Raw genomic sequence first — 20,382 nt, forward strand, 5'->3', positions numbered from 1 at the left:
GATCGCGGTAGCAAAGTCGCGCGACTTGTAAGCGGCGTTGCCCTTTGCCTTCTCCGCATCAGCCTGCTCCTTAGCCTTGGCATCCTCAGAAACCTCCTCCTCGACGGGCGCATCCTCCATCTTGACATCCTCCTTCTTCTCCTCCTTCACAGGCTCAGGCGCATCATTCTCATCGACAACGGAAGCAGGCACCTGACCCTCCTCCTGACCAGCACGAGAGAGATCATCAGCATTAACTCCCATCAACGCCAACACCAACTGCATCATCCTCGGGTCCGAAATGTATTGCTGGATGTTGTTAGGGTTCTTCTTGATCTGCTCCAGTTTCTGCATGAACGCGGAGTCGGCGAGAAGAGGCGCCATTTGTGGGTTCGATGCGATTTTCTGGAGGAGATTGGGATCAGAGAAGATCTTGCCGAGGCCCATGTCGGCGTCTTCACCGTCCGCGGCGGCTTCACGGTCGATAGCGTCCTTGACACTCTTCAATCCGGCTTGTAACTGCGCATTCGAGGAGTCGACCTTCAATCCCGCCTCGTAGGCATCCAACGCACCAACCAAATCACCCTGTCCATGGAGCGCAGCACCCTTCCTTCCAAATCCCTTCGCGAAGCCAGGGTTCAACTCGACGCACTTGTTCGCATCCTCCAATGCGGCGTTGTAGTTGCGGAGAGATGCGTGGCACGCAGAACGGTTGGAGTAGAGAACGTAGTTTGAGGGATCGACTTCGATACCCTTGGTGAAGAAGTCGATGGCGATAGGGAAGTCCTTTTGGGCGAAGGCGGCGTTACCCTGTGCTTTGAATTCGTCGGCTGACATTGTGTGATCTATTGGGGTATAATTCTTTGCTGTAATTGAGAACCGACGTCGGGCGTATTTGAAGGGTGCGTTCTGGGGAAAGTACCGAAGGTTCGAGATGACGTTGCCGGGAAAGCCCTCAATTGAAACGATCATGAGGACTAATGAATCTAGGTAGTTTACGTTTTGTTTTTATCAGCTCGCATGCACAAATCATACATTCAATGACAGCCGTATCTTCGTTACTTCATAGCCTCTGATCTCGCCGCTTCGAGAGTCCATCCATTAAAAATACCTCCTCGAGCATAACATCTTCAATAAACGACCTACAATGACTCAACCACCACTAATAGACCCATCCATGCTCTCCATGGACGATCCCATGTTCAACCCCGCTCCGCCAAAGCCCATCGACTTCACCTTCGCCGCCTCCAACCTCATCGACTGCTCCCTCGAGATCGGTGCAATCTACAGCAAAGACCCAGAATCTCTCCATCGCAAAGTCGAACGGATCCTCGCTGATGGCGGCGAAAACCTCCACATTATCTCCGATTTCGACATGACCCTGACAAAGTACTGGATCAAGGACAGGAAGACCGGGGAGAAGAGGAGGGGCGTGAGTTCACACGGAGTGATGAAATATATGCCTGGTATGACACTGGAGTTGTTGGAGAAGGAGGATGCGCTTGTGGAGAAATATTACCCGATCGAGATGTCGCCGCATCTTACTGTTGCACAGAAGATTCCGCATATGGAGGCGTGGTGGAACTCAGCACATGATATTCTGGCGTCGATCAACCTCTCGCGATCCGACCTTACTTCTACACTGAAGAACTATCCTTTCCAGTTTAGAGAAGGTGCGAAGGAGTTGTTGCATGCTGCCCATGAACGCGGTGTGGAAGTTTCGGTGTTCTCCGCTGGTGTAGGTGATGTTATTGTTGAGGGGATGAAGCCGCTGGGTGTACCCATCACTCAGGACCTCTCAGCAAAAGGAGAGGGTGTGGTCAAGGTTGTTGCAAACCGCATGAAATGGACCGGAGACGAACCCGAAGACAAGTGTGTAGGCTTCCATGATCCCCTCATCCACTCCTTTAACAAGGGAGAGCACACACTTTCCTCGCCTAGCGAGCCTACGGAACCAAACGTTCCTACAAGCACCTCACACCGTCCAAACGTTCTACTTCTCGGCGATTCGTTGGGTGATATCCACATGAAAGACGGATACCCTCATAAGAACTCGCTATCGGTGGGCTTTCTCAATGTTGATGAGGATATGTGGTTGGATCGGTATTTGGAAGTTTTCGATGTTGTGATCAGTGGAGAGGATGAGAGTATGGATTGGGTGAGTTTCTTGATTGGTAGCTTGAGCGTCAAGGAAGAGAAGAATTAGACCGTGGGAGGGTTGGACGGAATGTACGATATGAAACCGGAATGATTTATGCTTATGGGCGTTGACAAAGCTTGAGATGCTTAGCAGGGAAATATGAGAGGAGCGCTGAGGACCCCGTTTTAGATGGTATTGCGGCTTTCGAATAGATCGTCAACATAAGCGCGATAACACTCAGCGCAGTCATCCGCCCCTTATGAACTTGAATACTATATCGTGACGAACAGAGCAAGTGAGGGTAGATCCACCGGTCAGCCAAATCAGCTGTAAAAGGTGAGCCCGAGTGCGTCTTCTCGCCGGTTACCGTCATACGTGCCGTATCGCAACCGCGCAGCCAGCAGCCGCAGCGTGGCAACCTATCAAGTATGGATCCCTTTCCTTTTATGCAATGCCCAATCCTCCGATTGTAGATGAAGTAGTTGGAAACCTTGACAGTGTATTTTATCTCGCTTTCACGGCCGCCACGCACGTGTCCTCGAGGCCCGACAGCTGCGACGCGTGCATCGAAGCGTACGAAGGTTGAACGAAATCCAGTAAATACCCCCGGCAGCTTCGATTCCTTGCGTGATCCCTGTTACGACTGTTTGCGCATAGGCTCTCGACCAGCTCTGCTCGTTCGCTTCGTCTCACATACACAACATGGCAGCATTGCCTCCGCCGCCCGGCTTTGAGGGCAGGCAGCAACCTCCACCACCTCCTCCACCGGGGTATGCCCCTCCACCCCCGGGAGAGCCGTCCTCTGCTAAACTCAACGAGAAAGCACGAAAGTGGCATCAGACTCAGAAGAACAAGTTTAGCGCAAAGCGTAAGCATGGTTTTGTGGAGACTGAGAAGGCTGAGATGCCACCGGAGCATTTGAGGAAGATTATCAAGGATCATGGAGATATGAGCAGCAATAAGTTCAGAAACGACAAGCGGGCGTATTTGGGTGCGCTCAAGTTCATGCCTCATGCTGTCTTGAAATTGCTGGAGAATATGCCTATGCCTTGGGAGCAAGTCCGTGAGGTGCCGGTACTGTACCATATCACTGGTGCAATTACATTCGTGAATGAAATTCCGAGAGTAATTGAGCCGGTGTTCACGGCGCAATGGGGTACGATGTGGATCATGATGAGAAGAGAAAAGCGTGATCGACGACACTTTAAGCGCATGCGGTTCCCTCCATTCGACGACGAAGAGCCTGTTCTTGATTACGCAGAGAACGTGGAAGAGGTTGAGCCATTAGAAGCGATTACGATGGAGCTTGATGAGGAGGAAGACGGTCCGGTTTACGAATGGTTCTACGATCACAAGCCTTTGCTCGACACAGTTCACGTCAATGGTCCGTCATATAAAAAATGGCACCTTGATCTACCGCAGATGTCGACACTATACCGCCTGGCAAATCAGCTTTTGTCTGATCTGACCGACAAGAACTACTTCTACCTGTTCGACACCAAGTCTTTCTTCACGGCGAAGGCACTCAACATGGCTATTCCAGGAGGACCGAAGTTCGAGCCGCTGTACAAGGATGTGGACATTGACGACGAATGGACAGACTTTAATGACATTCACAAGATCATCATTCGCCAGCCTATCCGCACGGAATACAAAGTCGCCTTCCCTTACCTCTACAACTCGCTTCCACGTTCAGTGCATATCGGACAATACCACGAACCTAGCAACGTCTACATCAAAGCCGAAGACCCCGACCTTCCAGCATTCTACTTCGACCCCGTTATCAACCCTATCCCCTCTCGCTCTCTTGCGCCTGCTAATGTTGAGATATCTCACGAGGACGAGATTTTTGGTGAAGATGATGAGGACGAGTTTGAGTTGCCTGCGGAGTGTGGTGCGTTTTTGGAGGATGTGGAGTTGTACACGCAGAATACGGCAAACGCCATCGCACTTTGGTGGGCACCGAACCCGTTTAGCCACCGTTCTGGACGAACGGTAAGAGCGCAGGATGTCCCACTTGTTAAGCAATGGTACCGTGAACACTGTCCGCCCAATCAGCCTACTAAGGTCAGAGTTTCGTACCAGAAACTGCTCAAGAATTTTGTCTTGAACGAACTGCATTCGAAGCCGGCCAAACCAGTGAACAAAAAATACTTGTTTAGGACTCTGGCTAGCACGAAGTTCTTCCAGAAGACGACGATTGATTGGGTTGAGGCCGGTTTGCAAGTGTGTCGACAAGGTTACAACATGCTGAACCTGTTGATTCACCGTAAGAACCTGAACTTCTTGCACCTGGACTACAATATGAATCTGAAACCGACTAAGACGCTCACTACCAAGGAGCGTAAGAAGTCACGTTTCGGAAACGCATTCCATCTTATGCGTGAGATTTTGCGTCTGACGAAGCTGTTGGTAGACGCGCAGGTTCAGTATCGTCTTGGGAACATCGATGCCTATCAGCTGGCTGACGGTATCCACTACTGTTTCAATCATATTGGTCAGTTGACGGGTATGTACCGTTACAAGTACCGTCTTATGCGCCAGATCCGTGCGTGTAAGGATTTGAAGCACTTGATTTACTACCGTTTCAACACTGGTCCTGTCGGTAAGGGTCCTGGGTGTGGTTTCTGGGCGCCCAGCTGGAGGGTGTGGTTGTTCTTTTTGCGTGGTATTGTGCCGTTGTTGGAGCGTTGGTTGGGTAATCTCCTGGCTCGTCAATTCGAGGGACGTCATTCTAAGGGTGTCGCGAAGACCATCACGAAGCAGCGCGTAGAGTCTAACTTTGATTTGGAGCTGAGAGCGGCTGTCATGAACGATATCTTGGATATGATGCCAGAGGGTGTGAAGGCCAACAAGGCTAAGACGATCCTGCAGCATCTGTCCGAGGCATGGCGATGCTGGAAGGCGAATATTCCATGGAAGGTTCCCGGTCTGCCGGCACCTGTGGAGAATGTCATTCTGCGATACGTGAAGGCTAAGTCTGACTGGTGGGTTGGTGCTGCTCACTACAACCGTGAGCGTATCAGGCGCGGAGCCACGGTTGATAAGACCATTGCGAAGAAGAACTTGGGTAGACTTACCCGTCTTTGGTTGAAGGCGGAGCAAGAGAGGCAGCATAACTACTTGAAGGATGGTCCGTACGTGACTGCTGAGGAGGCTGTGGCTATCTACACCACGACCGTGCACTGGCTTGAGTCGAGGAAGTTTGCGCCTATTCCCTTCCCTCCTCTCAGCTATAAGCATGATACGAAGCTACTCGTCCTTGCGCTGGAGAAGTTGAAGGAGGCGTACAGTGTGACCGGAAGACTGAACCAGAGCCAGAGAGAAGAGTTGGCGTTGATCGAGCAGGCCTATGACAACCCGCATGAGTGTTTGTCGCGTATCAAACGTTTCCTTCTTACTCAGCGTGCGTTCAAAGAAGTGGGTGTTGAGTTCATGGACATGTACTCGCACCTTATCCCGGTATACGACGTTGAGCCCATGGAGAAGATCACTGATGCATACCTGGATCAGTACCTTTCGTACGAGGCTGATAAGCGACACCTCTTCCCCGGATGGATTAAGCCATCTGATTCTGAGCCACCGCCGTTGCTTGTTTACAAATGGTGCCAGGGCATCAACAACCTGACAAACGTGTGGGAAACAGAGGAAGGCGAGGTCAATGTCATGCTGGAAACCTCATTGAGCAAGGTTTACGAGAAGATCGATCTGACTTTGCTTAACCGCCTTCTCCGTTTGATCTTGGATCACAACATTGCTGATTACATGACTGCAAAGAACAACATTGTTCTTAACTACAAGGACATGAACCACGTCAATGCCTACGGTCTCATCCGTGGTTTACAGTTCTCCGCTTTCATCTTCCAGTACTACGGTTTGATTCTCGATCTCCTGGTGTTGGGTCTTGAGCGCGCATCCGAGATGGCTGGACCACCACAGATGCCGAACGACTTCCTTCAATTTCAGAACGTTGCGACGGAGACTAAGCACCCAGTCCGACTGTACTCGCGTAACATTGATAAGATCCATATGTTCTTCCGCTTTTCTGCCGATGAAGCTAGGGATCTTACTCAGAGGTATTTGACGGAACACCCTGACCCTAACGGTGAGAACATTGTTTCATTCAACAATAAGAAGTGCTGGCCTCGCGACTGCCGTATGCGTCTTTTCCGTGCTGATGTTAACTTGGGTCGTGCGGTCTTCTGGTCTATTAAGAACCGTTTGCCGCGTTCTTTGACGACTATCGAATGGCAGGACACCTTCACGAGTGTTTACTCCAAAGACAACCCGAACTTGCTATTCTCCATGGCAGGATTTGAGGTTCGCATCTTGCCCAAGATCCGCAATCTCAAGGAGGAGTTCAGTTTGAAGGACGGTGTTTGGAATCTAGTCAACCAACAGACTAAGGAGCGTACTGCTCAGGCGTACCTCCGTGTCTCTGATGATGCCATCCAGGTTTTCAACAACCGCATTAGGCAGATCCTGATGTCCTCTGGAAGTACAACGTTCACTAAGATCTGTAACAAGTGGAATACCGCTTTGATCTCTTTGTTGACGTATTACCGTGAGGCTGTGATCACTACCACCGAGTTGCTTGACTTGCTTGTACGTTGTGAGACCAAGATTCAGACTCGTGTCAAGATTGGGTTAAACTCCAAGATGCCTTCGCGTTTCCCTCCTGCTGTCTTCTACTCGCCTAAGGAGCTCGGTGGTTTGGGTATGTTGTCCATGGGTCACATTCTCATTCCTCAGTCCGATTTGCGATGGAGCAAACAGACGGATGCGGGAATCAGTCACTTCCGCAGTGGTATGAGCCATGAGGAGGACCAGCACATCCCTGCTCTGTACCGTTACGTCCAACCTTGGGAAGCTGAGTTCATTGACTCTCAACGTGTCTGGGCCGAATACGCCATGAAGCGTCAAGAGGCCACCCAGCAGAACCGTAGGCTCACCCTTGAGGATCTGGAGGATTCTTGGGACCGCGGTATTCCTCGTATCAACACCCTTTTCCAGAAGGACCGTCACACCTTAGCATACGACAAGGCTTGGCGTGTGCGTACGGAGTTCAAGCAGTACCAGCTGCTGAAGGCCAATCCATTCTGGTGGACTAACCAGCGTCACGATGGTAAGCTTTGGCAGCTGAACAACTACCGTACCGATGTTATTCAAGCGCTCGGTGGTGTCGAGGGTATTTTGGAGCACACTTTGTTCAAGGGTACTGGATTCGCCACATGGGAGGGTCTTTTCTGGGAGAAAGCCAGTGGATTTGAAGAGAGTATGAAGTACAAGAAGCTTACGAACGCGCAAAGATCCGGTCTTAACCAGATTCCTAACCGTCGTTTCACCTTGTGGTGGTCTCCTACGATCAACCGTGCCAACGTTTATGTCGGTTTCCAGGTTCAGCTCGACTTGACCGGTATTTTCATGCACGGTAAGATTCCTACCTTGAAGATTTCTCTCATTCAGATTTTCCGTGCACACTTGTGGCAGAAGATTCACGAGTCTACTGTGCTCGATTTGTGTCAGGTGCTTGATGGAGAACTTGAGGCACTTCAGATCGAGACCGTTCAGAAGGAGTCCATTCACCCAAGGAAGTCATACAAGATGAACAGCTCTTGTGCTGATATCCTGTTGCTCGCTACTTATAAGTGGAACATGACCAGGCCTTCGCTGTTGAACGACAGTAAGGACCAGTTGGATGGTACTACTGGTAACAAGTACTGGATTGATGTGCAGTTGAGGTATGGAGACTTCGACTCTCATGACATTGAGCGTTACACACGTGCCAAGTTCCTTGACTACACCACCGACTCGCAGTCTATCTACCCCTCGCCACACGGTGTCATGGTTGGTATCGATCTTGCGTACAACTTGCACAGTGCTTACGGCAACTACTTCCCTGGTATGAAGCCCTTGTTGCAGCAAGCTACGGCGAAGATCATGAAGGCGAACCCTGCTCTGTACGTTCTTCGTGAGCGTATCAGGAAGGCTCTTCAGCTCTACTCTTCGGAACCCACTGAGCCGTATTTGTCATCTTCAAACTACGCGGAGTTGTTCAGCAACCAGATTATCTGGTTTGTTGATGACACTAACGTTTACCGTGTTACCATTCATAAGACGTTCGAGGGTAACTTGACCACGAAGCCCATCAACGGTGCCATCTTCATCTTCAACCCTCGATCTGGACAGTTGTTCTTGAAGGTTATTGTCAGTGCTGTTTGGGCAGGTCAGAAGCGTCTTGGACAGCTTGCAAAGTGGAAGACCGCCGAAGAAGTTGCGGCGTTGATCCGTTCCTTGCCAATCGAAGAACAGCCTAAGCAGATCATTGTCACTCGTAAAGGTATGCTTGACCCTCTTGAGGTTCATCTTCTTGATTTCCCGAACATTACCATCAAAGGTTCCGAGCTTCAATTGCCATTCCAGGCGGCTATGAAGGTCGAGAAGTTGGGCGATATGATCTTGAAGGCGACTGAACCTGTCATGGTTCTGTACAACATCTATGATGACTGGCTCAAGACCATCTCTTCGTACACCGCTTTCTCTAGGTTAATCCTTATCTTGCGTGCACTTCACGTCAATATGGACAAGACCAAGGTCATTCTTCGTCCTGACAAGACCGTCATCACGCATGAGCATCACATGTGGCCAGACCTCGGCGACGAAGGATGGATCAAGGTGGAAGTCCAGCTTCGCGATCTTATCTTGGCTGACTACGGCAAGAAGAACAACGTTCAGGTCCAGAGTTTAACTAGTACTGAAGTACGTGATATCATCCTTGGTATGGAGATCAGTGCACCTTCGCAACAGCGTCAGCAGATTGCCGAGATTGAGAAGCAACAGCAGGAGCAGTCTCAGCTCACCGCCCTTACGTCGAAGACGACCAACGTTCACGGTGATGAGCTCGTTGTCACTACGACCTCAAACTATGAACAGCAGACGTTCTCGAGTAAGACTGATTGGCGTATCCGTGCTATCTCGACCACAAACTTGCATCTCCGCACCAAGAACATTTATGTTCTTTCGGACGATATTAGGGAGGGTCAATACACGTACATTATGCCGAAGAACTTGCTCAAGCGCTTCATCCAGATCTCGGATCTGCGAACTCAAGTTGCCGGTTTCTTGTACGGTGCTTCGCCTCCGGACAACGACCAGATCAAGGAAATTAGGTGTATCGTCATGGTGCCGCAGTTGGGCAACAACCAAACGGTGAAGTTACCTCATCAGCTTCCTGAGCACGACTTCTTGTTGAAGGATCTCGAACCGCTGGGTTGGTTGCACACGCAGCCACAGGAGACGAACCACTTGTCTGCCATTGATGTTACGACTCACGCTCGTGTGATGGCCGCTCACAAGGAATGGCATTCGAAGACGGTCACTATGACTGTGTCGTTTACTCCAGGATCCGTATCCTTGTCTGCATATGCCCTTACACCACAGGCCTACGAATGGGGTGCGAAAAATCAGGATCTTACCAGTGTGGAGCCCCAGGGTTATGTCCCTACCATGGCTGATCGGGTCCAGTTGTTGCTCAGTGACAGGCTGGCTGGTTTCTTCTTGGTACCCGAGGACGATGTGTGGAACTTTGGATTGACGTTGGGTGCTTCTTGGAATGCCAACGCGCCGTACGCTTTGAAGTTGGATACTCCCATGCCCTTCTATGACCCTCGTCACCGTACGGGTCACTTTGCCAGCTTCATTGGTATGGAGGCGGATGATGATTTGGGAGTCGAGAGGAGTGATGTGTTTGCATAAGTTCAAAAAGTTTGTTTGGAATTCTTTTACGCAAGGGATTGATATTTGGTGTTCATACGGCAGTCGTTTAATTTTGTGCAGTCTTATAAGTATACAGTTATCCCGACGGGCTATGCAATTAGTCTCTCGCAATATATTGATACCTCATTAGCTGTCCCGGTCTTTGCCATGTTCAGATCTCTTCTTGATGTAGCGACCTTAAAAGCTTCACTTCAATTGTGAAGCGGGCAGATCCGGGGGTGCGAGCGACCTCACCCGGTGTCCCCCATGACAGCTGCCAAGAGTGGACCATCGAACAGGACTCCAATATTTTGCGTAGAATATTTCGATAAATTTCAAAACCTTCATTCATGTTTTACCTGCACAAACCATGTTTACTGTGAAGTCCGGGGTCGCTGCCGTCGGTCATGCGCAAAGAATCGGCCAACCGATTGCTGTACTCATCTCCATATACACACAAAAATGTTTGCTCTTCGCCGAACTCTCGCCACTGGTGTCCGTCAGGTTGCTGCCCGTCGCACCTTTTCCTCCGCTCTTGTATTGAGGAACGGTACGTCTCCCTTTTTTCATGATGCTGCGGACGTGTTTGGCCAAGATCTGTGTGTGGATGGCTGGGGGAGGTGATTGTGGGCAATTGAGGGGACGGAGGTGGGGTTATGGTTTGGTTTTGTGGATCTTGTTGGTTGGTAGTGTTGGCTTGGTTTTGTGCGGTGGTTTTGGTGGGTTGGAGTGGGTCGGCGTGTGGATCATGGGAGTACCATATCGATGCCCTGATGTTATGGAGCTTGGCCGATCACGTTGCAGATGTTTTTACCGCAGGATTAAAGAGCCTTGACTAACTTACGGCTGTCATATAGAGAACAAGCAGGTCGAGGCCCTTCAGAAGGAGTTCGAGCAGGTCAAGGGCTTCGATGACCTCCTCCCCGCTGGTGCGCCCGAGGGTACTGTCCCCACTGAGGCCAACCAGGCTACTGGTTTGGAGCGTTTCGAGTATCTCGCCAAGGTTGCCGGTGTGGAGCCTTTTGACATGGCTCCTCTGGATGCCTCTCGCTTGGGTACTATGAAGGACCCTATCATGGTTCCCTCTCTCGAGCCTATGCGGTATGCTTTCCGTAAGGTCGGCGATCGATGTGTCAGACGCTGATATTGAATATAGTATTATTGGGTGCACTGGTTACCCCGCTGACTCTCACGAGATTATGTGGATGCGGGTTCACAAGGATGGACCTAACACCCGCTGCTTCGAGTGGTGAGTACCCCCGCGTTCTTTACGGCATGGCATAAGCTGACCTTTCAAAGTGGTTCCGTTTACAAGCTTAACCACACCGGTAACCCAGATGCTGACCCCCACCACCACTAAATTTGATACCTCTGAATGGGGGAGGATGTTGAGGTTCAGGTCGTTGCTCATAAGTAGAGGAGCCATTGCCGGACCTGAAAGATGTGCTGTCATATTCTAATACAAAAACACACAACAATCTTGTACCTCTTGCGTTTGTAATACGGAACGTTCGGCAAAGATTAAGGTTTCATGTACGACGCTGCATCGCGTGCTCACGGCCGACCCCGCAAAGCACACACAACGACTGATAATTAGGAGGACCCGTGTTAACTCCCCCAAATACCATTGATTCGAGTTGCTCTTCCACAGGTCATGTCCGACAAATTCGAATCGATCAAGTCCATCGTCACCGGTGCTGTGCAGAGTAAGGAGTTCTTGTTTGCGAGCGGTCTTACGATTGCGGCCATGGGATTGTTCACGGCGCCAACGGGCAATTGGTTCCTTACTTCGGATGAGAGTATGATTATCAAAGAAGGTAGGTAGCATGTATGACTCGCTCTGCGGTATGGCTAATCGTGTGGTCAGATGAATCCGTGTTCGTCAAGAAGCACAGCTCGCTAGATCAACCCTCCGGATGCCGAGTTTTCTACAGACGACACACGAAGGAACAGGATCTGCCTAAGACGCTTCCTCTCCTCATCTTCATTCATGGCCTTGGAGGCCAGCTAAACCAGTTTGAAGGATTGCTGGAGTTCTTCGCGCAATCGTCACATGTAATGGCGATTGACATGCCCGGCTGCGGCCGTTCACGAACAGCCTGGGGTTGGGAACCATACAAGACAGAATCGCTGATAAAAACGCTCACCGACGTCATCACCCGCCGTATGAAACAGGAAGGACACAAAACTTGTGTGCTCATCGGACACTCCTACGGGACGAACCTCGTTGCGAGATTATCGTCCATACTCCACTCGGCCTGCCGCGGCCTCGTCGCCATGGCTCCGGGTGTGATGACGCCGGAGAAGATGAAGTTACGTTTGGTCGCTGCCAGGACGCCGGAATTGATGTTCGATGTGTATCGTCGGAAGGACAGGAAGGGTGGCTTGAGGTCTATGTCGGTGAAGCGTATGGTCGCCTCGACGGCGCCGAATGAGATGCGGTTGCGTCAGTTGCGGTGGAATTTACAGTCACAGACGTATGTGTGGAGGAGAATGGTGTACGGGATGGTACCGGCGGATCAGGCGGTGTGGAATGCGGTTAATGTTCCCGTATTGCTGATGGGCGGAGAGGAGGATGCTGTTACTGCGGTCACTGGTTTGGAGATTATTTATGGGTGGTTGAACGAGATGGCGAAGAAGGCGAAGCCGATCATTGTGAGGCATGCTGGACACTCACTGTTGGCGGAGAAAGTGGATGAGGTTGCGGAGGAGATCAACCATTTCTTGATTGAGCAGGTTGAGCCGGAGCTGGATTATGGTCGACAACAGAAGATCTTGGACGGAACAGTCGAGATCTAAGTAGTAAAGGAGGAAGGAGAAAGCCCAAGTTGCCGATGAGGTTGTATGGTTTATGATTATATTAGGAATATCTGTGATACCCGCTTGTTGGATTTCGCTCGCTTGACAGCTCAAAGTATGTCTAGTGTTCTGGCCGCATTACTTATGCAGACAACGATGTCCACATCCTTCACTTGGACACATCCCCTCGTCCTTGAACCATTCACTCATGCAGTGATAATGGCCTCCATGACCACAACTCTGACAGAGGGTCCACTGCCCTTTAACAGGTATCCGGCATATTGTACACCCGTCCAGCGTTCGCGCACAACGCTCGCAGTACCAATACCCAGCACGCGTACGCTCGTTCAGTAGAGGCTTCAAGCAGCGATGGCAACCGGTGTGCAACTGCGTCTCTGTAAGCCCAGGAGCGCGGACGTTCTCGTTCTTCGTCGCGTTGATGACTTCTGCCACTGTCACGAACAGGCGGTATCTCTGCAGTAACTCGATATATCCAAGCTGCCATTCTTCAAGTCTTGTATCGGGAATATCGACGCGTTCACCGAGCAGCAACGCAATTGACGAGCACATTTGCACGTCCGCTTGTTCCGCGTAGTACTCAGTTACCTTGTGAATCAGACTACTTGGTGCCCAGGGTTTCCTCAACTCTCCACCCTTTGTCCCGAGAATACGTATTGGTTCATGCTGGTGCACGCCGCTACCACCTTTGAGTGTCATTTGACTTTCCAACATCTTGTCTTCACCCTCCATTGGCGTATCGTCTGGTTCAGAACTGGCATAGTGGTGATCCGTACTTTGTGAGCTGCCGAAAGAGCTTGGTGTCGACATTGACCGATAGCTGCTCGGGAATACCACATTGGAGGTCATTGGGAAGTCGGGTTGTGACTCAAGTGATGGGGGTATATCCTGTCCTCCTATAGGCTCTGTATCGCTTCGTTCATCGTACGATGATCCGAACCCTGAAATAGACTTGTCGGTAGACGACGAAAAGGCAGAGATGGTCGAATCGGATGGGTGGGATGCAGCAGACACAGCTGGTTGGGGTTCGCCTTGACTGTTGACGGGAATTAAAGTGTTCGTCGATGCGTACGATCGTATTTCAGGCCGGGGAATCTTCAATGCCTCGCTTGGAGTGCGAAGAGATAGAGTGGAAATTGATGTTGTCAGGTTATGCTCAGGTACTGACTTGGGCGTTCCGATAACGGTAGCTGCCTCCCCATCAGGGAGAACTTCTGGTTCGAGCACGGGGCTCGGTCTGGCTGTTGTTTGCGATTCTGGTGTTTCCCAGCCGGAGTTCTTCCTCACAGCTTCGAGGTGGGGGTGTCGCGGTTTTGACTGTCTTGCATTCTCTCCCATTTGCCGTGCGTCCTCCAGTGTGGCTCGTGCATTGGCTTCATCGGCGATACGCGCTCTTTCCGTACGTTCCTCCCATTCGACAGCTTGCCCGATCATCTTCCAGGTCTGACTGGTCCGATATTTCTGAACTCGATATGCTGCTTGCGCGTTATGCTCGCATGCCTCCGGAATGGTGAAGGTTGTGGTGGAGGTGATGTAGTGCTTTGCAAGATAGATGAATGCTTCCGTCTCGTTTCCTGGAAGATGCATCATGCCTGTCGCTTGCCTTGGTACCAGCGGTTCATCGGCTCCAGGTTCGGTTCCCGCTATGGACCCTGCCCGTGACATTTTGAAGCTGCCTGAACGGCGGCCCTTCGGCTCTTTCAGAGACAAATCCTCTTCGCTCCTAAGGTGTGTATGCAACAAAGGCGACACCTTCTTTGGTCGAGAGCCGATGCAGAAGCCGAACTCGTTCAGCGGTGACCAGCCAAATGCTACATGACTTAGTGAATCCACGGGTTGAGGAGCCATGAGAACATCGTATTGTCGAAATGTTCTGTCCTTTGAACATGACCATAGAGTGTTCTCATCCCTCCATAGCAGACCTGCAACAACATTTTCGTGTTCATCCAGTACCCGGTTTGCGACTCCCGGTCTCCGCAGGTCCCATACGTGTATTCGGTTATCGCTGACTAAGGCGCAACTCGCAATCTCCATCCTATTCTTTCCGCCACCAGGCCGCCATGCTACCCGGGCTACTGGTGCCATCGTTGTGATAATATTTCTCGGTCTCCTCACATCTGATGACAGGTCCCATACCTTGATGAACTTGTCTCTTCCGCCGGTAACCAAGAATTTGCCATTAGGATGCCAATCGAGGGATAATGCCAGTCCGTTATGCGCCGAAAGCTTCCTCTCGTACATTCGGGGTTGTCGTATATCCCATTTTTGTACTGTACCATTGTCAAATGCTGCAGCAAACTCGACCGCATTTGCATGGTTGAACCGAACGTCACGGACAGCCTCGCTCTTTCCCAGCATCGTAAGACGTGCACCTCCACGTTCTCTGAGATCCCACAGCTTCATACTTCCATCTTGGGACGCACTGAGCATCCAGCTTCCGTTGCCTTGGTTGAAGGCTATCCGGTTGACCGCCCGGTTGTGTTCGGAGATGACCCGGTCAATCTTCTGTGGTGCGCGCATCGCGAGATCCCAAATTACAACCGATCCATTCGTTGCCGCCGTAGCCAGGATATTCGATGACGCCGCAAGACCCCATTGGACGTCATTGGACGAGAAGTTGAGATTCAGACGACTGCCGACGCGAAGGTTGACGGTATCGATCAAGGCATTCGAAGATACGGTAAGAACCTTGAGAACCTCTCTACCGGCGACCGCCACTCTGTCTCCTTCTGGGCTCATCGCCAGAGCTGCCAATTGACTATCAACGTCCTTGACCAGCGACTTACTGGTAGCAGATCCATCGAACCCTCCACCGATCTCCCCGTCATGCGGTCTCGGTGTACTCAAATGTGAATGGGATTTGAATACATCACTGACTCTACCAAAAGAGTATAGGTGCGACGCGCCGGCAAGAAAATCCGAGGCAGTGGACGAAGATGACGGAGCGGCTCCTGTAGCCGAGGCTGGGCGATTGGGGTTGGAGGTGATGCCCAAGGCCGAGGTGAAACGCGAAAACGATTGTTTTGTTGATCGGTCGGCCATATTCGGCGACACGATAGGCCGACCTGAACCGTACGGGTTTCGTACTGGTTGATTTAAGGTTCACGCGGTGGTCCAAGCTCCTGCATCATGGGGTCTGCGCGGAAACCCGCCGGCTGCAAGTAATCGATAAGGTTGGATAAAACAGTCGGCTTTGGTCAAGCTACAAAGAAGAATGATTAAATGGTGTAGATGCAAATGTCGCGATGCAAGAGGCACAAGAGGAAGGTTCCCGGGCCGAGATGGATGAATTATAACACCATAACACCAAGCCAATAGATCAATTATCCTATTTTGTAAGACAAACATCTACTCATCGTCCTCGACGTTGATCAAGGAGGTAGCGATGCGGTCCAAGTCACGACGACCCTGCTGGGAGATCTTGCGACCACCACGCTCGTCCTTCTCAAGGACACCAATCTTCTCGAGGGACTGGAGGGCCTTGCGCTGAACGGAGCCGGAGGCGTCAACGTGGTGGGAGGGACGCTGACCACGGTTGACGGATCCACCGAAGAGCTTCTGGAGGGCACCGACACCGACGTTCTTGCGGAGGTAGATGTGACGGGCGATAGCAGCAGCGCGGATGTAGTACCAGTCAGCGTCGTAGGGGGCGAGCTCCTTGTAGGTACCGGTCTTGACAGTGTCGACCCAGGTGGGGACGTCGAGACGACCTGATGAACACATATTAGGAATATGCTGCTGGATTGAATGGCGAAATTAGCACATACCGGAGCGCTTCAAGAAAGCGGCGTAGGCCTTGATGAAAGTCTGAGCATCGACATCGCGAACATTGACACCGCCCATTTCTAGGATCATGGCATTAGCCAGTGATTTCGGCGCCGAGTTTTACAAAGCACATACTTGCTGATCTGGTTACCGGGTGAGGAAGCTGGTGTACTGTTGACCGAGGTGAGGTTCACTTTTGGTGGAGCGCCCGCGAACAGCTGCCGCGCACAGCCAGGGGGCACGGGAAGTTTTTGTTAGGGCTGGGGAGCCCTTGGACTTAACGCAACGAAATTAATTCACTTGATTAACAAACATGCTCGGGTTCGCCCTCAGCTTCAGGCTCACCGCAGTCGAGAACCAATCTTCGGTTGAACAACTCGACCAACATCTCCCAGCACACCCGGGTGATCGCAGGATCGTACCTTCCCTTACTCAGCTCGTCCCTAATGAAAGCATGCTGAGCGTGCGCATGTTCATAGAAAGAAAAGGTAACGCCAGCGTCCTCCATAGTCTTCCTGATCAAGTCCCGTCCAGCGGGAGGAACATGGGTGTCCTTCTTGCCAAAAATCATAACTACCTCGCCCTTGATCTCCTTGTTGCGGACGCGCTCCAGGGAGTCATCCTTCATACCCTTACCGAGGGTAGCGGAGTGGATGTCAGTAGCAAAGTAGCAGACACTGGCGCTGACACGGGCGTCGAACGCACAACGGAAGGCGAGGTGGCCTCCAAGGCACTGTAAGATATAGTTAGTTGCCGACTTCGTTGTAACGTCTTGTCACAAGATCTTACCATTCCGGTTGCTCCGATGCGGCCGTTACATGTAGGTAGTCTTAACAAAAGGTCCACGCTGAGCTTAGCATCCTCATCGTAAGCCTTAACCTCCTTCTCAATCTTGTACTGGTTTCCCTTGTCGGTACCAGGAACATCGTATGCGAAAGGCTCAGGTCCCTCGAACTCGTGGAAGGATGATGGCGCAGCGCAGATGTATCCCATACCAGCAATCTGTCTAGCAAACCGAGCCACAGGGCCAGTGACCTTCAGACGATGAAATTGTGAGCGGATTTCTCTAGTATCCCGCCGTTACCCACGCACCTGGTAGATCTCGGAGTAGACAACGACACCCGGGAACTTGGCCTTGGGATAGCCAGGGATCTTGGGGTGGAAGGTGTAGATCCTCATAGGACCCGTGGAAGTCTGGACATCTTCGTAGGATTCTTCAATGAGCATTATGAAAGAGCTGCCGCACTGACGTTGCGAATCTGGGGCTTCGGCGATGCAGTACCTCCAAGGCCTGCAGCTGACGGTCGCACGGCTTATCGAGAAGTACAAGGTAAAGATCTAGGCTTGTGTAGCATATTTCCCATTGATTTGGATCGCGAACCATCCTCGTCTGGCTGACTGTCATATATCCGGTTTCATGCTGCTCGGTACGTATACACCCTAGCAACTGCCGTTGCCAGTAAACAAACATGTCCGAGGTTCCAAAACACCAAGATCAACTGTGTCAGAAGCTCCACATACGACAACGACAATCATTTAACGGCATTTAGGAACGGGAGGACGTGCCGACTTCGATAAACTTTGCTGCTCGTCGAGTCTGAACTTCCAGCACCCACCGCTTCGACCAGCCTCGTTGGCAGTGTGTTCCACTCGCTGAGCCAAAACAGATCAACTCTCAAATCATTCGTTCTTGAACAAAGCTGATCCGACCAGCATGTCTTCCGCATCTTCTATCACAGTCGCAGTACGCGTTCGTCCCTTCACTGTAAAGGAATCCGGCAATCTTGCACAGACCCCCGAAGGACAGACTTTCTCTGGAGATGGAGCACTTGCAGCATCATCACTGCCTAAACTCCAGCCCAAAGGAATCAGAAAAATCGTTCAAGTTCTCGACGAACATGTTCTCGTTTTCGACCCACCAGACAGCAACCCATTGACGAAGTTCCAGAGAACTCTGCACAACCCAGGGAAGAGGATCAAGGATATGAGATATGCATTCGACAGAGTATTCGACGAGACCGCGACTCAAGAGGAGGTGTATGCGAATACCACAATGCAGTTGTTGGATGGTGTGATCGACGGATACAACGCGACGGTGTTTGCTTATGGTGCTACCGGGTGTGGAAAGACGCATACAATCAGTGGTACGCCGGAGAAGCCGGGTATTATCTTCTCGACAATGCGCGACCTCTTCGACAAGATCAAGGCAGTTCAAGACATCAAACACGTCGAAATCTCGCTATCGTATCTCGAAATTTATAACGAGACCATCCGCGACCTGCTCATTCCCAACGGAGCCGGCAAGACGCTGCAACTTCGCGAAGACGCCGACAAAAGGATTTCGGTTCCAGGGCTGTCCATGCATACCCCAACCGACGTGCACGAGGTTATGGATATGATCCTGACAGGAAATGCTAACCGTACAATCTCGCCCACGGAGGCTAACGCGGTCTCCTCGCGTTCACACGCCGTCCTGCAAGTGAATGTCATGCAGAAACCGCGTACAGCCGGCTTGTCGGAGGAGTTCACCATGGCTACTCTCTCTATCATCGACTTGGCAGGTAGTGAGCGAGCTTCTGTGACGAAGAACCGTGGTGATCGATTGCTAGAAGGAGCCAACATCAACAGGTCCCTACTCGCCCTCGGTAACTGCATCAACGCCCTCTGTGATCCCCATCGTCGCTGCCACGTCCCTTACCGTGACTCCAAATTGACTCGTCTGCTCAAATTCTCGCTGGGAGGAAACTGCAAAACCGTCATGATTGTTTGTGTCAGTCCATCGAGTCAGCACTACGACGAAACGCACAACACACTCAAGTACGGTAACAGGGCGAAGAACATCAAGACGAAGGTTACGAGAAATATGATTAATGTCGACCGGCACGTCAGTCAGTACGTCAAGGCCATTTATGACTTGCGGCAGGAAGTGGAGGAGCTCAAGTCTAAACTTGCAGAGAAGACCGTGGCATCGTCGGACAAGAGCGAGAAAGCCAGGAAGCTACAAGAAGACCAAGTTGAGGAAGCAATCAGACTGTTCAAATCAACTATGTCGACCCAAAGAGGGTTCTTACAGGCACGTATGGCAGACATCGCAGAGTATCACGAGGTTGGTGCGAAGCTGAACATGTACAATGCCTGGATGAGGTCATACGATGAAATTACGGCACCACTGCCGGATCTACTTGTTACACAGCGTTCTGTGGCAATGAGCATGATGCGCGAGTTGGAGATCAAACGGAACACCCTGAGAAATCGGACCGAAGTGTCAACATACGATGGTGCGCACGACACAGCAGTGTCCAGTTACGTGAAGCAGCTAGAAAGTAAGGGTGTTGCTCCCGATCTTCTCAAGAAATTTCAGACTGAGGCTCAGGCTTCCAAGCAGGCCGCTGAGATTGAGGTGCTACAGGCGGAGATTGGTGCTTTGGATCGTGTGCACAGCAGGCAGGAGCAACTGCTTCAGACAGCCGCCTCGGCAACTCTGCACTGTCTTGTCGGCCTAAAGCAAGTTGCGTCGGAAGATATTTCTCACCCTAGTCTCGATGTCATGCACAAGCTGTGCATCGACACGGTTGGTAATGCTATTAGCGGTGCTGTGGTCAGCAAGCCTCCGCCGGAGTTCGGTAGCCCTATGAAGAGGGCACCCGCGGTCGCTGCGTCGCCAGCAACCTTCGGCACGCCATTGAAGCCCCCTCAGCCAATGTTCCCGCATCTGAAGCAAGCTTCCTATCTGCTTCCTACGTCACTCTCCTCACCAATGAGATCGCCTCGAACATTCAAGAACTCGCCTCGCAAGAGCGTTGGTGTCGTCATGCCTCCCCGTAAGGTGAAGCCTAGCCCTGGTAAGGCGAAGCGTGTGAGGTTCCAGAAGGAAGATGAAGATGGGTACGAGACTGTGGAGGAGGAAAACGCGCCGTATGAAACTA

General features: G+C 51.3%; 8 protein-coding genes across 8 annotated transcripts; 5 read left to right on the forward strand and 3 right to left on the reverse strand.

Annotated features, from left to right (window-relative positions):
- The first annotated feature begins 1,079 nt into the window (after positions 1-1,079).
- SAICODRAFT_32010 (UMPH-1-domain-containing protein) lies at positions 1,080-2,375 on the forward strand. Its single transcript, XM_019168083.1, has one exon. It carries the CDS (start codon positions 1,127-1,129, stop codon positions 2,183-2,185), a length of 1,059 nt encoding a protein of 352 aa, XP_019021346.1. The 5' UTR covers positions 1,080-1,126; the 3' UTR covers positions 2,186-2,375.
- A 446-nt stretch (positions 2,376-2,821) lies between these two features.
- SAICODRAFT_10035 (PRP8 pre-mRNA processing factor 8) lies at positions 2,822-9,874 on the forward strand (the record flags this gene model as incomplete). Its single annotated transcript, XM_019165164.1, has 1 exon — positions 2,822-9,874. The coding sequence occupies one exon, from the start codon at positions 2,822-2,824 to the stop codon at positions 9,872-9,874; it is 7,053 nt and encodes a 2,350-aa protein (XP_019021347.1).
- A 395-nt stretch (positions 9,875-10,269) lies between these two features.
- SAICODRAFT_174123 (cytochrome c oxidase subunit 4, mitochondrial) lies at positions 10,270-11,418 on the forward strand. Its single transcript, XM_019165800.1, has 4 exons — positions 10,270-10,424; positions 10,732-10,975; positions 11,031-11,120; positions 11,174-11,418. Exons 1-4 carry the CDS (start codon positions 10,337-10,339, stop codon positions 11,232-11,234), a joined length of 483 nt encoding a protein of 160 aa, XP_019021348.1. The 5' UTR covers positions 10,270-10,336; the 3' UTR covers positions 11,235-11,418.
- A 110-nt stretch (positions 11,419-11,528) lies between these two features.
- Positions 11,529-12,673, forward strand: SAICODRAFT_10037 (alpha/beta-hydrolase; the record flags this gene model as incomplete). The annotated part of the gene is made up of 2 exons (XM_019165165.1): positions 11,529-11,691; positions 11,742-12,673. 2 exons carry the CDS (start codon positions 11,529-11,531, stop codon positions 12,671-12,673), a joined length of 1,095 nt encoding a protein of 364 aa, XP_019021349.1.
- A 138-nt stretch (positions 12,674-12,811) lies between these two features.
- SAICODRAFT_61967 (WD40 repeat-like protein) lies at positions 12,812-15,733 on the reverse strand (the record flags this gene model as incomplete). Its single annotated transcript, XM_019169878.1, has 3 exons — positions 12,812-13,357; positions 13,919-14,363; positions 14,442-15,733. 3 exons carry the CDS (start codon positions 15,731-15,733, stop codon positions 12,812-12,814), a joined length of 2,283 nt encoding a protein of 760 aa, XP_019021350.1.
- A 306-nt stretch (positions 15,734-16,039) lies between these two features.
- Positions 16,040-16,534, reverse strand: SAICODRAFT_61902 (40S ribosomal protein S19-A; the record flags this gene model as incomplete). The annotated part of the gene is made up of 2 exons (XM_019169872.1): positions 16,040-16,401; positions 16,459-16,534. The coding sequence occupies 2 exons, from the start codon at positions 16,532-16,534 to the stop codon at positions 16,040-16,042; spliced, it is 438 nt and encodes a 145-aa protein (XP_019021351.1).
- A 226-nt stretch (positions 16,535-16,760) lies between these two features.
- SAICODRAFT_27693 (dienelactone hydrolase family protein) lies at positions 16,761-17,683 on the reverse strand (the record flags this gene model as incomplete). The annotated part of the gene is made up of 3 exons (XM_019167049.1): positions 16,761-17,189; positions 17,246-17,491; positions 17,549-17,683. The coding sequence occupies 3 exons, from the start codon at positions 17,681-17,683 to the stop codon at positions 16,761-16,763; spliced, it is 810 nt and encodes a 269-aa protein (XP_019021352.1).
- A 487-nt stretch (positions 17,684-18,170) lies between these two features.
- SAICODRAFT_46116 (kinesin-domain-containing protein) lies at positions 18,171-19,412 on the forward strand (the record flags this gene model as incomplete). Its single annotated transcript, XM_019168843.1, has 1 exon — positions 18,171-19,412. A coding segment is annotated over one exon (1,242 nt), but the record flags the coding sequence as incomplete, so codon positions are not given.
- Between the last annotated feature and the right edge of the window lie 970 nt (positions 19,413-20,382).

This window comes from Saitoella complicata, assembly GCF_001661265.1.
Source record: "Saitoella complicata NRRL Y-17804 unplaced genomic scaffold SAICOscaffold_27, whole genome shotgun sequence".
NCBI classification, from domain to species: Eukaryota; Fungi; Ascomycota; class Saitoellomycetes; order Saitoellales; family Saitoellaceae; genus Saitoella; species Saitoella complicata.

What these genes read in the sequence shown, in the direction of transcription:
- SAICODRAFT_32010 (XM_019168083.1), top strand. Translation starts at nt 1,127, where the DNA reads ATGACTCAACCACCACTAATAGACCCATCCATGCTCTCCATGGACGAT.
- SAICODRAFT_174123 (XM_019165800.1), top strand. Translation starts at nt 10,337, where the DNA reads ATGTTTGCTCTTCGCCGAACTCTCGCCACTGGTGTCCGTCAGGTTGCT. An exon ending in CCCTCTCTCGAGCCTATGCG is followed by an intron (nt 10,976 to 11,030) that starts GTATGCTTTCCG and finishes TATTGAATATAG; the next exon opens with TATTATTGGGTGCACTGGTT. An exon ending in CCTAACACCCGCTGCTTCGA is followed by an intron (nt 11,121 to 11,173) that starts GTGGTGAGTACC and finishes GACCTTTCAAAG; the next exon opens with TGGTTCCGTTTACAAGCTTA.